The 14,272-nt window shown below is 56.0% G+C and overlaps 1 protein-coding gene, 1 long non-coding RNA gene and 1 other non-coding gene across 3 annotated transcripts; 1 reads left to right on the top strand and 2 right to left on the bottom strand.

Moving 5' to 3' along the window:
• Positions 1 to 3,778: 3,778 nt before the first annotated feature.
• Positions 3,779 to 6,698, bottom strand: FMC1 (formation of mitochondrial complex V assembly factor 1 homolog). The gene is made up of 2 exons (XM_029075534.1): positions 6,544 to 6,698; positions 3,779 to 4,415 (listed from the first exon to the last, which is right to left on the bottom strand). Exons 1-2 carry the CDS (start codon positions 6,679 to 6,681, stop codon positions 4,212 to 4,214), a joined length of 342 nt encoding a protein of 113 aa, XP_028931367.1. The 5' UTR covers positions 6,682 to 6,698; the 3' UTR covers positions 3,779 to 4,211.
• A 156-nt stretch (positions 6,699 to 6,854) lies between these two features.
• On the top strand, positions 6,855 to 10,674 carry LOC103170626. The gene is made up of 3 exons (XR_003762791.1): positions 6,855 to 7,426; positions 9,168 to 9,240; positions 10,205 to 10,674. It is a non-coding gene; the product is annotated as an uncharacterized LOC103170626 (long non-coding RNA).
• Positions 7,019 to 7,091, bottom strand: TRNAR-CCU. The gene has a single exon. It is a non-coding gene; the product is annotated as a tRNA-Arg (tRNA).
• Positions 10,675 to 14,272: the final 3,598 nt, after the last annotated feature.

Here is a 14,272-nt window from a genome sequence, read left to right as displayed (position 1 = left end):
TAGCCAGTGCTTAACAAATACAATAGTTCAAATAGAGCTGTCCCGTCGGGCCGGGGCCGACTGGACCTCTGCTTTTGCAGGGCGTCGAAGGTACGGTGATGCTCCTGGCCAGCACAGGGCCCCGGGGAGCCCACTCTGCCTCCCTGCCGGCCAAACATCTCCCTTAGCCTGGACGCGGGGGTGCCCGGGTTTGGAGACCGGATCCTCCCCCAGTTTGCGGGGGACCCTCTGATGGTGGCCTGGGAGTGGCCCAGCATGACCTGTTTGAATTGTTTGATCGCTCTGGGGTCAAAACGGTGTTCCCTGGGGCCGTGACTACGAGGTGCTTGGCGGGAGAAGGCCCGTCCGTCCGTCGGGGTGAGCGAAGGCAGGGCGTAGATTGAGAGGTGTGGATGTCGGGAGGGGTCGTACCCTGCCCGGAGACTCTCGCCAGCGGGGTGGTCTCGGAAGGGAGACGGGCCACCAGGCCCCGCCTAGAGCTCCGCCGCCCCCTTGACCTTTCCACCCTCCAGTTCCCGGCTGGGATGTACCTCGCCGAGAACGCCCTTGGGAAGAGCCGCCGGCGTGGGGCCGGCGGGTCAGCAACGGCGGGCCCCCTCCCTGCCAACTCCCACCTCCTCTCAGGGAAAGGAATCTCGCCGCCCGATGTCCGCTGCCCTCCGCTGCCGCCCTTGGTAATAATAATAATGATTATCATTGTGGTATTTGTTAAGCCCTTACTATGTGCCAGGACTATCTGTATTAAGCGCTGGGTGGATCCAAGCAAATCAGGTTGGACACAGTTCCCGTCTCGTGCGGGGCTCACAGTCTCGACCCCCATTTTACAGATGAGGTAACTGAGGCCCGGGGAAGTGACTTGCCCAGAGTCACAAAGGAGAGTGGCAGAGGCAGAAGTAGAACCCGTGACCTCCTGACTCCCAGGCCCGTGCTTTACCCACTATGCCGTGACGCCCTCCTACCCCCGAGTAGCATCCGAGTAGCGGGCCGCTCTCGCCGCCGCTTCCTCGCCAAATCCGAAGCGGGGGAACCGGCCACGGCTGGCAGAGACCAGCTGCCTCCCGGCCGAGCCGAGCGATGCCCGCTGTGCCTCGGCCCGGCCGAGGGTAAGGTCCACCGGGGGCCGGGGAGCCACTTGGAGGCGGCGGGGCCCATCTTCGTCCCGTCAGAGCCGCCTCGGGCCCGGCCGGCGTTCCTCCCGTCGAGCCCCGGTTCGTGATGCGGGGAGGAAGCCTCCGCTCGAGAAACCGATGGACGCTGGCCAGGTCCCCCCCACCCGGCACCCGATTTCACGTTTTCTGCTTTCTCCGCCTCTGGGCCGTCGCCTCCGTCCACCGCCGTCGTCCCCTGTCCGTTCCCACTGGGCTTCGTTTCCACTGGCGGGAGGAGCCTGAACCCCCGGTGGGGCGGGGGGTGGGGGGCGGAGGGCTGCCCGGGGACGGGGCGCGACCGGGCAGCGGGCTGCTAAGGAGAAGCTTGGAGTTGATTTTTGTAATAATCTCAGGACCTGAAAGATTGTAGCATTTAGTGTGTCTTAAAAATGATGTACTGTACCAGCCATGGGGTTTTGTAAATACACCCATCTCCCTATTTGTATTATTTTAGTAAAAAAAAAAAACAAAAAAAGTGTGGAGGGGGGAGCGTGTGTGTGTGTGTGTGTGTATGTGTGTGTACGTGTGCGCGCTTAAGGCTCTGTCTGCCCAGGGGAGTCCACCGCTCCCCGGGAGTTTCCATTTGAACCGCGGACGGCTCCTCGGCCGCCCGGGTGACGGGAGCCGCCCTCCGGCCCCGGCCCCCGCCTCCCCCGCGGAGCCCGGCCGACCGGCACCTCCGCCGGCCCAGGCCGGGACCCCGCCCGCCCTCTGGTTTCCGAGAGCGTTGGGACCGGCGGGGGCCGAGAGTCGCCATGGGGGTCTGGGTGGCGGCCGAGGACGGCGGGTGAGGCCCCCGGGCCTTGGGGGTGGCGGGTAGGGAGCCTGGGCGGATTCGGTGTATGTATCTCCTGCCGGTCACTGGGGACGTGGCCCTTCTGTACGTGTCCTGTGTCTGTGCTGTACTTAATAAACATCGATGTACCTACCTTTCCTCGTGGGGCCTGGGCGCTTATTCATCTCGGGCTCCGGGGGCGGAGGGGGGCGACGGCCTCCAAGCCTTCCGGGCGTCACTGGCTGCGAGGCGGAGGGTGGCCGTCCGCCGCCCCGGGTTGCCCCAGCCAACCCGGCCTCACCGCTAGTCATCCTCCGGGGCCGGGTCCCACCGGGCCCACCCTCTCCGCTCCATCCTCTCGGCCGGGCCCCTTGGCCGGCCTCTGCCTGCGGGGTTCCTTCAGCTCCTCCCCGGCCCCACCCGCACCCCCCAATCGAGAGGGCAGGCTTTCCGATGGGGGGGTGCCCCATCCCTTCAGCCCCCGGGCACTCCGCTCCCGGCCTGCTCCCCGCACGCCAGGCTGGGCAGGAAAGTGGCTACCGCGTGCCCTCGGACGTCGTCGGCCACGGCTTTCCCGGGAGGCTCCGTCCCGTCCTGCCTTTTGCCATCCCGCTGGGAAGGAGACGCTCACAGCCTGGGGCCGCCACAAATCCCGGGGAAGACTGAGGTTACGGGTGCGCCCTCAACTCTGAACCCCGAAGCCTCCAATTCTCCTCTGGCGGCGGCGGCATCCTACTCATTTGGTAACGTTTCACTGTTTGATCATTCCGCGTGCGTCCGTGTCCGATCCCTTCTTCCCATTTATACTCCTGGATCGGGAGCTCCCCCTTGGAACGGGGTCCAGGTCTAATTCCCACTTTTGAATTCTCTCCCAGCTTTTAAAACAGTGCTCGGCACAAAGTAAGGGCTTAATAAATACTATTATTAGGACCGCTGGAACTAGATGGGGCAATCTCCCCTCGGAGGGTGAGGGCTGGAGGGGGTACGTTTAATATAGTATTTAAGCGCTATGTGTCCAGCACTGTTCTGACCGTTGGGATGGATACGAGGTAATCAGTTCGTCCCATGTGGGCTCAGACTTAATCCCCATTTTACAGATGAGCTAACTGAGGCCCGCCGCCCGATACTCCCGGGTTGAGGGAGCGTCCTACGCTGTCCCTGCAGCCCCTGCCAGGTGAATGAAATGGACTGCCAGCCACGAGGGCCTACCAGTTCAGCCCGGGCCCATGTTGACTCCGGACCTGTCCCCGCCCCATTTGCCTGGGGACGGTACCCCACTGATGACCTGCTCCCACCTCCGATCGCCCCGGGCGTGGGGGGTTAAATGAGTTTCAGAACTTGATTTTTAACAGGGGAAAGGTAATCGTGGGCAAGGGAGAACCGAGACCCAGGGCACAAAGCCCACCCCGGGGGCTGTTAGAGGAAGAGACTCTGGGCGGGAGCTGCCCGGGACACCGGCGGAAGGAGCCGGGAATTTTGTGAGGCCTTCGCCCTCACGGAGCCCAGGCCGGGCCCCAGCGGCCACGAGGGCCCCCGGTCGCCTCATGGCCATCGGAAGCGCCGCCAGCGTGCCCGTCACGGCGGCCGGAATCCCCGGAACCGGCTCCGGAGGCCGGCATCTGTGGCAAGCTGCCCGGGACCACGGCTTCCCCGACCTCCCCTTCCCAACTCCCGGCCGGGGTCCGTCGCGTCCCGGGGCGGGGGGTTCCGGGCTCGTTGGTCAGATTCGCGTCCGACCTTTCGATCCCATCCCTCTGGCCGCGTGAGACGGCCTCCCTCACCGAAAGCCGAATCCTCCCTTCCATCCCCCGGAGCCTTTTTAAACTGCCGGAATGACCCCCGGACCAGTCTCCGCTCTTCCCGTATTTGACAGATCTTTATTATTAGCTTTGGGGGTCCCCGACGAGGGGCTCCTCAAACCCCTTTTCGGCCTCCCGGTTTTCTAGCGCGCCAGACCGGAGGCTCGGTGGGCTTCCCCGTTCTCCTCCCGCGGACGGCCTTTCCAGGCTGCGAGGCCCCCGCGGAGGAGCCCCGGGGCCGCGTCTCCCGGGCCGGAGTCCGGAGAAGCCGGACTGACCCAGGAGGCTCGGACGGGCGGACGGGATCCCCTCCTGAGAATTCGAACGGAGCCCTCGCGTCCGTCCGGCTCCCCGATCCCCGCGGGCCGGCTCGGAGGCGGGCGCGTTCGGCCCCACGTCCGTCGGGAAGGACCTTTTCATGGGAAGAGGGCCGGGCGGAGGCCAGATGGCGTGGGGCTGGGGCCGCGGAGGACCGGCCGTCGCCCGGGCCTAGGGCTCCCAGCCCTTCCCTCCGGGCTGGCGGGGCAGCTGCAGCCCCACCATGCCGGCGGACTCGGTGACGGAGCGCTCCCCTCGCCCGTGGAACTCCCGGTGCAGGGCCACGTGCTCCCGCACGCTACGGAGGAGGCAGAGGTAGGTGGCCGCGTCGAAGTGCAGTTCGTGCTGGGCTCGGCACAGCTTCTCGCCGGTGACCTGCGGAGGGACCGAGGGACGTGGGGTCAGGGTTCGAATCCCACCTCTGGCACCCGGATGCTGCGGGACTTCGGGCAAGTCGCTTAACTTCCCTGGGTCTCAGTTGCCTCCTCCGTAAAATGGTCCATGTGGGACAGGGACCGTGTCCAAACCAATCTGCCTGAACCTATTATTACCTAACGAACAGGAGACTGTACCGCAGGGCCGGGCCTTGCAATTGCCCCGGTGGAAAAATCAATCCATCAGCCCGTGGAATCTATTTTTTTTTTCCTTATGGTATTAATTAAGCACTTAGTAGGTGCCAGGCACTGTACTAAGTGCCGGGGTAGAGGCAAACCTATCAGGTTGGACACGGTTCCTGTCCCACGTGGGGCTCCCGGTCTCAATCCCCATTTTTACCCATAAGGTAACTGAGGCAAAGGAAAGTGACTTACCCAAGGTCACAGCAGACAAGTGGTGGAGGGGAGATTGTAACACAGGTCCTTAATAATAATAATGTTGGTATTTGTTAAGCGCTATGTGCAGAGCACTGTTCTAAGCGCTGAGGTAGATACAAGATAATCAGGCTGTCCCATGTGAGGCTGCCAGTCTTCATCCCCATTTTACAAGTGAGGTCACTGAGGCCCAGAGAAGTGAAGTGACCTGCCCACAGGCGCAGAGCTGGGATTCGAACCCATGACCTCGGACTCCCAAGCCCGGGCTCTTTCCACTGAGCCACGCCGCTTCTCTATTGAGTACTTAATGTGTGCAGCGCACTGTACTGAGCGTTTGGGAGAGTACAATATAACAGTTGATAATCGAGGATACTACGGCCTAGTGGAAAGACCCCACTGAGGCCCTTGGGAGAGGGCGGGAGGGGGGAAAGAAGCAGGTGGAGAAGGGAGAGCTAACTCCAGTCTTGCTTCTCCTCTCCTAAACCAACTTGCAGTTGTGAATACTTTTTACTGTTTTCTCCCAAAATCCTTGTACAGTGGCCTACAGAGAGTACGCAGCGAGGCCCGGTGGAGAGAGCGCAGGCCTGGGAGGCGGAAAGACCTAATAATAATAATCACTGTACTCGTTAAGCGCTTTACTATGTGCCAAGCACTGTTCTAAGCACTGGGGTAGAGAGATGTTAATCAGGTTGGACACAGTCCCTGGCCCCCAAGGGGCTCCCAGTCTTCAGTCTTAGAGAAGCAGCGTGGCTCAGTGGAAAGAGCCCGGGGTTGGGAGTCAGGGGTTATGGGTTCGAATCCCAGCTCCGCCGCCTGTCAACTGTGTGACCGTGGGCAAGTCACTTCACTTCTCTGTGCCTCAGTGACCTCAGCTGGAAAATGGGGATAGAGACTGTGAGCCTCACGTGGGACAACCTGATTGCCCTGTCTCTCCCCCAGCGCTTAGAACAGTGCTCCGCACTGAATAATGATGATGTTGGTATTTGTTAAGCGCTTACTATGTGCCAAGCACTGTTCTAAGCGCTGGGGTAGACACAGGGGAATCAGGTTGTCCCTCGTGGGGCTCACACTCTTAATCCCCCTTTTACAGATGAGGTAAACTGAGGCACCGAGAAGTGAAGTGACTTGCCCAAAGTCACACAGCTGACAAATGGCCGAGCAGGGATTCGAACCCATGATCTGACTCCAAAGCCCGTGCTCTTTCCACTGAGCCACAATGCTTCTCAAAATGCCAACATTATCATTATTATTGTCTGGGCCTCAGTAACCTCATCTGTAAAATGGGGAATAACCGGGAGCCTCACGTGCGACAACCTGATTGCCCGGCATCTCCCCCAGCGCTCAGAACAGTGCTCTGCACACAGTAAGCGCTTAACAAATACCGACATCATTATTATTACTCATGCCCATTTTACAGACGAGGGCACTGAGGCTCAGGAAGGTGAAGTGACTTGGCCGAGGTCAGCCGGCGGCCAGGAGGCGGGATTGGAACCCAGGCCCGGACTCTCGGCCACCGACCCAAGGTCACCTCACCGCTTGGGGCCTCAGGTGCAAAAGGGGGAGGGAGATTGGGAGGCCGGGGTGGGGGCAGGGACTGCGTGTCCCCCCGTCCCCCCCCTCCCCCCCATTAGCTCGGGCTCCACCCCAGCGTTTAGCACAGCGCTTTAGCCCCCAGTAAGGGGAGGGGTCCGTACCCGGTGTGCCCGGAAGGCGTGGAGGAGGTAGCGATAGGCCGCCGTATCGCGATAGGCGGTGTCGTTGCGAGCCCCGGCCAGGCGCAGCTCCCGCAGGAGGCCGCGCAGGGTCCGCGCCGGGGACCCCAGGCCCGCCATCTTCTCCGGCCCCGCCCCCCGCCGCCGCCAGCCAATGGGAGCCCGCCCCGCCCCGCCGCCGTCCAATGAGAGCCCGCCCCGCCGCCGCCGCCGTCCAATGGGAGGCCGGAGTCCCGGCCGCCTCCCCCCCAGCCCAGAGCCATCGATCAGCGCGCGCCCCCGAGCCGCGCAGGCCAGGCGGACGAGCGCCGAAGCACCGCCCCCCGTCGCCCGGGGACGGGGGGAAGCGGCGTCCGGCCCATCCGGACAAACAAAACCTTTCCCGCTGGAAACCCGCCCTTCTTCCCCCGGTAAAATTGGAGGGGGATGCCGCCCCGACCGAAGTTCTAAAACTTTGCACCCCAGATGGGACTCGAACCCACAATCCCTGGCTTAGGAGGCCAATGCCTTATCCATTAGGCCACTGGGGCTCCGCCGGGGCCCCCTTTCGGTCGTTTCTTTCCTTGCTCAGCGGGCGCGCGTCATCGATGTCGTCACCCGCCACGTGACCGCGGCCGCCCCTCGCCGCCATCGGCCCCCGGGGGATGCCGGGACTTGGAGTTCGGGGCCCCTCCTCCACCGCCGTCCCTCTGAAGGACACAGGAAAACGACAGCTGGGCCTCAGGGACCCCAAATCTCTATTCCCGAAACGGATCAGAGCAATCTCGTAATATTTATCTTATATTCATGTCTGCTCCCAAGGGATGGGACCCTTCACTGTGCTCTTGGAATCCCCCCAAGCGCTTAGCACAGTGCTCTGCACAAGGTAAGCGCTCAATAAATACGATTGAACGAAAAGCAGTCGATCAACTGTACTAATTCAGCGTTTACTGCCTACAGAGTACTGTACTAAGCGCTTGGGAGAGTACAGTGCAACAGAATTAGTAGACCCCCCCCTGCCCAGAAGGAGTTGAATAATGTTGGTATTTGTTAAGCGCTTACTATGGGCCGAGCACTGTTCTAACCTCAATTCGTCCCGCCCCCAAGCCCACAACACTTATAAATACATAACTTTAAATGATATAAAGTATTTATTCATATTAAAGTTCATCTCTTCCTCAGCGGAAAGAGCACGGGCTTTGGAGTCAGAGGTAATGAGTTCGAATCCCAGCTCTGCCACGTGTCAGCTGTGTGACTGTGGGCAAGTCACTTCACTTCTCTGTGCCTCAGTGACCTCATCTGGAAAATGGGGATTAAGACTGTGAGGCTCACGTGGGACAACCTGATGACCCTGTATCTACCCCAGCGCTTAGAACAGTGCTCGGCAATAGTAAGCGCTTAACAAATACCAACATTGTTGTTATTCTCTGGGCCTCCGTTACCTCATCTGGAACATGGGGATTAAGGCTGTGAGCCCCACGTGGGACAACCTGATGACCTAACAGTGCTTGGCACATAGTAAGCGCTTAATACTTAATAACTAATAACAACTATTAATACTTAATAACCCATGGTTATTACTTAAGAGCTGGGAGGAGGCAGTCCGTCCTGCCTCCCCTCCACAGGCCCTGGTTGCCACCCCGTAATCCCTTGATGCGCCAAAATAGCTCCTGGCTCTGGGGACAGAGTCAGTCAATCGCATCTGTGGAGTGCTTACTATGTGCAGAGCACTGTACTAAAGGTTTGGTGGAGTACAAAATAACAATAGACACATTCCCTGCCCACGACGAGCTTATAGTCTAGAGCTCTCCGGCATTTTATGGAAAGCAGCGTGGTCTAGTGGAAAGAGCATGGGTGTGGGAGTCACAGGACCTGGGTTCTAATCCTAGCTCAGCTTTATGCCTACTGTGTGACCTTGGGTAAATCACTGACCTTCTCTGTGCCTCAATTTCCCAGACAAGCGTAGTGATTTGCCTAAGGTCACACAGCAGACGGGTGGTGGTCAGGATTAGAACCCAGGTCCTTCTGACTGCCAGGCCCGTGCTCTATCCACTAAGCTATGCTCCATCTCAGTATTCTCATCAACCACTATTGGCTGAATGTCCCCGGGGGTGCCTAGGTACAGCGGGAATCCATTGGTGTTAATCAAAAGAGTCCTTGAGATCAGGGTAAGCAAAGAACACATGATTTGAGAACACAACTTGCTTCACCCTATGTTCCAGTACAAAAATGACTTACTTCCAAAAATGAAATGATGACCATGGAAGGAAGAATAGACACAGAGCATGAAACTCCTAGGGAATTGGTCCCAGAGTCTATCCCCACTTTTAGGGTATCGCAGCCTCCGAGATGCCCTCTCCTTGCTTAGAAACCATTTTTAAAATGGTATTTAAGCGTTTATTATGGGCCGAGCCCCACTCTAAACATTGCGGTAGATACAAGTTTATTATATTGGACACAGTCCCTGTCCCACACGGAATTCACAGTCTAAATAGGAGGGAGTAGGATTCAACCCCCATTTTGCAGTTGAGGAAACTGAAGCACAGAGCAGTCAAGTGACTTGCTCAAGGTCACACAGCAAGCGATTGGCAGAGCCAAGATTTGAATCTAGATCCTCTGATTCCCAGGCCTGTACTCTTTCCACTCGGCCATCCTGCTTCTCATCCGTTGGTGTTAATCAGCAGAGTCCTTGAGAACTGGGTAAGCAAAGAGCACGTGATTTGAGAACACATTCTGCTTCACCCCACATCCCTGTACCAAAATGACTTACCTCTAAAAATGAAATTATCACCCTGTTAAGAATAATATACACAGAGCGTGAAACTTTAGGGAATTGGTTCCAGATCGATTAGACTGTAAGCCCGTCATTGGGCAGGGACTGTCTCTATCTGTTGCCGAATTGTATATTCCAAGCGCTTAGCACAGTGCTCTGCACATAGTAAGTGCTCAATAAATACTATCGAATGAATGTATCCCCCACCTCTAGGGTATTGCATCCTCTGATATTGGAATCCCCCTTTCTGCTTAGGACACCCTCTCTTTCTCCGAGGTTAAATTAAACTTCCTGGTTTGGAGTAATGCCCCACCTCCTTGATACTGATTTGCTCCCGGTCATTTCCTTGTCCTCTCCCAATCGGCTATCCAATCCCTTCCCTAGAAGACCTCGCTAGATTACAAAACAGGTCCTGGGAAAAAGGAGAAAGAAACATGGAAACTGGCTGGACGTTCTCTACATCCAGATAGCCTCTGGTGCTCCCTTGATGGCCACCTTGCTCCCCTATCCTGCTCCTGTGCACCATGGGGTGTCACATATGAGCAATGAAGGGGGAGAATGATTAGAGCTGAATATAAAGATGGGTTTGCTCCAAAATTTTCTACAATCCAGCTACAACATTGTAACGCGCACACTATTTTTCTGGCTTACAATCCGTGAATCATCAGAACAAAGTCTGTACCACCCATAATCGGATGGGGCTTTAGAAAGACAAAATGGAATATCGAAAAACAAATAGGAAACTAGGTCTGAGCCCACACAAAGTACTCCTAGGCCGCCCTCTGAAGACTCCCGCCTCCCCTCCACCCATTCTGCAAAATATACACCTTCTGGATGATTTGTTTTTAGATTATTGTAGCTCACTAATTAAGTTGGAATTATCACACCCAGGCCCAGGAAGCCCTCCCAGGGGAACCCGACTCATCCTGCCATCCTCCACAACCAGGAATTAAGCTCAGGTCCGGGTCCACAGACGAAAAGACATCCTGGCATCTCGATGGAAAGGACCTTTCCAGATCCTCCTGACCATGAACTCCACCGTCAAGTGCCCAAACCTGAACTCTTGCATCCACGCTTCTCCCGACGAGAAGACTGACCGCTGCCCCTCCTAAGACCAAGACCAAAAATCCACCGGTTGACGGTGGCAGCTGAGACGACAACAGCGTTTGAAAGGACCTGCACGCCTACCGGAACTTGAAAGAACTCTTGGAATCATTTGACTTGCCTAATCTGTCTAAAACGACACCAGAAAGCCCTTTGACGCATCCGTCCCTGAGGGTGGTGTCCAAGACGTCATTACCAATTATACCCATACGTGCTGCTGTGGAAATCGACGAAAACTAGAGGTGGAACTTATTGCATTTCTGGAGATCGGCCCGGAAATCGGTCGGGCGGTTGTTACTTAGGCCCCGTCTGCCATCCTTCCGGCTCTATGGAATCTCCTTGACGCCGACAATAATTATGGTATTTACTCTGTGCCAGCCACCGTACTAAGCACTGAGGTGGACAGGAGCAAGGAGCGGGTTGGACACAGTCCCTGCCTCATGTGGGGCTCACGGTCTCTATCCCCATTTTACAGATGAGGAACTGAGGCACAGAGAGGTGAAGTGACTTGCCCAAGGTCACACAGCAGCCAAGCGGCAGAGCCAGAATTAGAACCCACGGCCTTCTGACTGCTAGGCCCGTGCTCTATCTACCCTGTCATGTTGCTTCTCAAAAAGGGCATAGGAGATTGGTTCTCAGGCTTGTTTAGAAAGGAGGAAGCCCAAGCTAGCCTACGGCGAAGAACGGGAGGAAGAAGAAAGGTTGGGATGCGATGGCAATCGGATCACAAAGGGCTTTCAACCCCGACACGGGAACAGCCTTCTGCTACCAGGTACCCAGGACTCCAGTTCTAAACTGCGGAAAAAGCTCCCGTGGTTGGGTGTGTGGTCCAGTCGTGGCTTCTTGACTCCGCTTTGCCTGTTTAAAATCACAGAAAGGGGGATTGTGGAAGGACAATGGTTAAGGTCCTACATTTGCCTCCCCCCCTTCTCTCCCAAACTAGGCCTCCTTGATCGCCTCTGGGTGTGAGGCGAGCACTTCGCAACACATCTTCCCTTTGTTCTCGAGGTCATTCATTCCTATTTATTGAGCACTTGTTGGGTGCAGAGCACTATGCTAAGTGCTGAAGGTCTTCTGAAAGAAGTAGCTGAAAAAATGAAGCTACTCCCTTGCTGGGGTTGGGTAGGGTTTAATCATCTTTAGTACAAAGTAAGGGGCTGGATGGGAAAAGATGGATTTATCCTTCATTGTTCTCTTTGATTAAATCAGATGCTGTACTAGCTGAATATAAAGAAGCTTGGGATTACTTAGAGTTGAGCCTACTGATGCCCTAAGTGAGAAAGCGCATGTAGGGAAGCAGCGTGGCCTAGTTGGGTAGAGCGCAGGCCTGGGAGTCTAATCCCGACTCTGCCATTTGTCTGCTGTGTGATCTTGGGCAAGTCACTTGACTCCTCTGGGCCTCAGTGACCTCATCTGTAAAATGGGGATTCAGATTGTCAACCCCTTGTGGGACCACCTGATGACCTGTTATACTCCCCTGTCCCCCAGTGCTTAGAACAGTACTTGGCACATAGTAAGCACTTAACAAATATCATTATTATTATTATTGAGCGCTTACTATGTGCAGAACACTGTACTGAGTGCTTGGAATGAACAAGTCGGAAACAGATAGAGACAGTCCCTGCCGTTTGACGGGCTTACAGTCTAATCTGGGGAGACGGACAGACGAGAACAATGGCAGTAAATAGAGTCGAGGGGAAGAACATCTCGTAAAAACAATGGCAACTAAGTAGAATCGAGGCGATGTACATTTCATTAACAAAATAAATAAGGTAATGTAAATATATACAGTTGAGCAGACAAGTACAGTGCTGAGGAGATGGGATCTTGGGCAAGTCATTCTACTCCTCCGGGCCTCAGTGACCTCATCTGTAAAATGGGGATTCAGACTGTGAGCCTCACGTGGGACAACTTGATGACCTTGTATGCTCCCCTCCCCCCCCAGCGCTTAGAACAGTACTTGGCACATAGTAAGCGCTTAAAAACCATCTTTATTAGCTTGGGCAAGTCACTTTATTCTTCTGAGGCTTCATTGACCTCTCTGGCAAATGGGGATTCAGAGTGTGAGCCCCACGTGGGACAACCTGATGACCGTGTATGCTCTCCCCAGCGCTTAGAACAGTGCTTGGCCCATATCAGCGCTTAACAAATACCATCATCATTTATTATCTTGGGCAAGTCACTGTACTCCTCCAGCCTCAGTGACCCAGCATGGCTCAGTGGAAAGAGCACAGGCTTTGGGGTCAGAGGTCAGGAGTTCGAATCCCAGCTCTGCCACTTGTCAGCTGGGTGACTGTTGGCAAGTCACTTCACTTCTCTGTGCCTCAGTGACCTCATCTGTAAAATGGGGATTAAGACTGTGAGCCCCACGTGGGAGAACCTGATTCCCCTGTGTCTACCCCAGCGCTTAGAACAGTGCTCTGCACCTAGTAAGCGCTTAACAAGTACCAATATTATTATTATCTGTAAAATGGGGATTCAGACTGTGAGCCCCATGTGGCACAACCTGATGACCTTGTATCCTCCCAGTGCTTAGAACAGTGCTTGGCCCATACTAAGCGCTTAAAATCCATCCTCATTATTATCTTGGGTAAGTCCCTCTACTCCTCCAGTCTTCTGCAACCTCATCTGTAAAATGGGAAGGCAGACTGTGAGCCCCTTGTGGGACAACCTGATGACCTTGCATCCTCCCAGCGCTTAGAACAGTGCTTGGCCCATACTAAGCGCTTAAAAACCATCCTCATTATTATCTTGGGCAAGTCCCTCTACTCCTCCAGTCTTCTGGAGAAGCAGCGTGGCTCAGTGGAAAAAGCATGGGCTTTGGAGTCAGAGGTCATGGGTTCAAATCCCAGCTCGGCCACTTGTCAGCTGTGTGACTTTGGGCAAGTCACTTAACTTCTCGGTGCCCCAGTTACCTCATCTGCAAAATGGGGATTAAGACTGTGAGCCCCATGTGGGACAAACTGATTCCCCTGTGTCTACCCCAGCGCTTAGAACAGTGCTCGGCACATAGTAAGCGCTTAACAAATACCAATTATTTGAGAAGCAGCGTGGCGCAGTGGAAAGAGCACGGGCTTTGGAGTCAGGGCTCATGAGTTCGAATCCCAGCTCTGCCACTTGTCAGCTGTGTGACTGTGGGCAAGTCACTTAACTTCTCTGTGCCTCAGTTCCCTCATCTGTAAAATGGGGATTAAGACTGTGAGCCCTACGTGGGACAACCTGATTCCCCTGTGTCTACCCCAGCGCTTAGAACAGTGCTCGGCACATAGTAAGCATTTAACAAATACCAACATTATTATTATTATTCTGCGACCTCATCTGTAAAATGGGAAGGCAGACTGTGAGCCCCACGTGGGACAACCTGATGACCTTGCATCCTCCCAGCGCTTAGAACAGTGCTTGGCCCATACTAAGCGCTTAAAACCCATCCTCATTATTATCTTGGGCAAGTCCCTCTACTCCTCCGGACCTCTGCGACCTCCTCTGTAAAACGGGGAGGCAGACCGTGAGCCCTGCGTGGGACCACCTAATGACCTCGTATGCCTCCCATCGCTTAGAGCAATGCTTGGCCCCTAATGAGCCCTTCAATACCATCATCATTATCTCGGGCAAGTGACTACTGGGGCGGGCTTCAGGGCCCTCAGCTGCACAATGGGGGCCTGCGGCCAAGCGGGTTTGCCTGGGGCCGCCCAGTGCTTCGCACATAGTAAAGGTCACTAAATACGACTGAATGAACGACCGGGGCGATGAAAATCGCCTCAGGCTAAGCTCCCCCAGAGGCCTCCCTCACGAGGGGCCTCGTCGCCCTTTTCTCCTCAGGAGGAGGAGGGCGGGGAGGGCGCCTGCCCCCCCCCA

This window comes from Ornithorhynchus anatinus, chromosome 11 (assembly GCF_004115215.2).
Source record: "Ornithorhynchus anatinus isolate Pmale09 chromosome 11, mOrnAna1.pri.v4, whole genome shotgun sequence".
In the NCBI taxonomy this organism is placed as follows: Eukaryota; Metazoa; Chordata; class Mammalia; order Monotremata; family Ornithorhynchidae; genus Ornithorhynchus; species Ornithorhynchus anatinus.
Note: the sequence above shows the minus strand (reverse complement) of the source record. Positions and strands in the feature narration are given on the sequence as shown.

Bases quoted from the DNA above. Each gene is read 5' to 3' on its own strand.
- FMC1 (XM_029075534.1), bottom strand. From the start codon at position 6,681: ATGGCGGGCCTGGGGTCCCCGGCGCGGACCCTGCGCGGCCTCCTGCGG. The intron at 4,416-6,543 runs GTACGGACCCCT...GTCCCTCCGCAG, and splicing joins ACGCCTTCCGGGCACACCGG to GTCACCGGCGAGAAGCTGTG.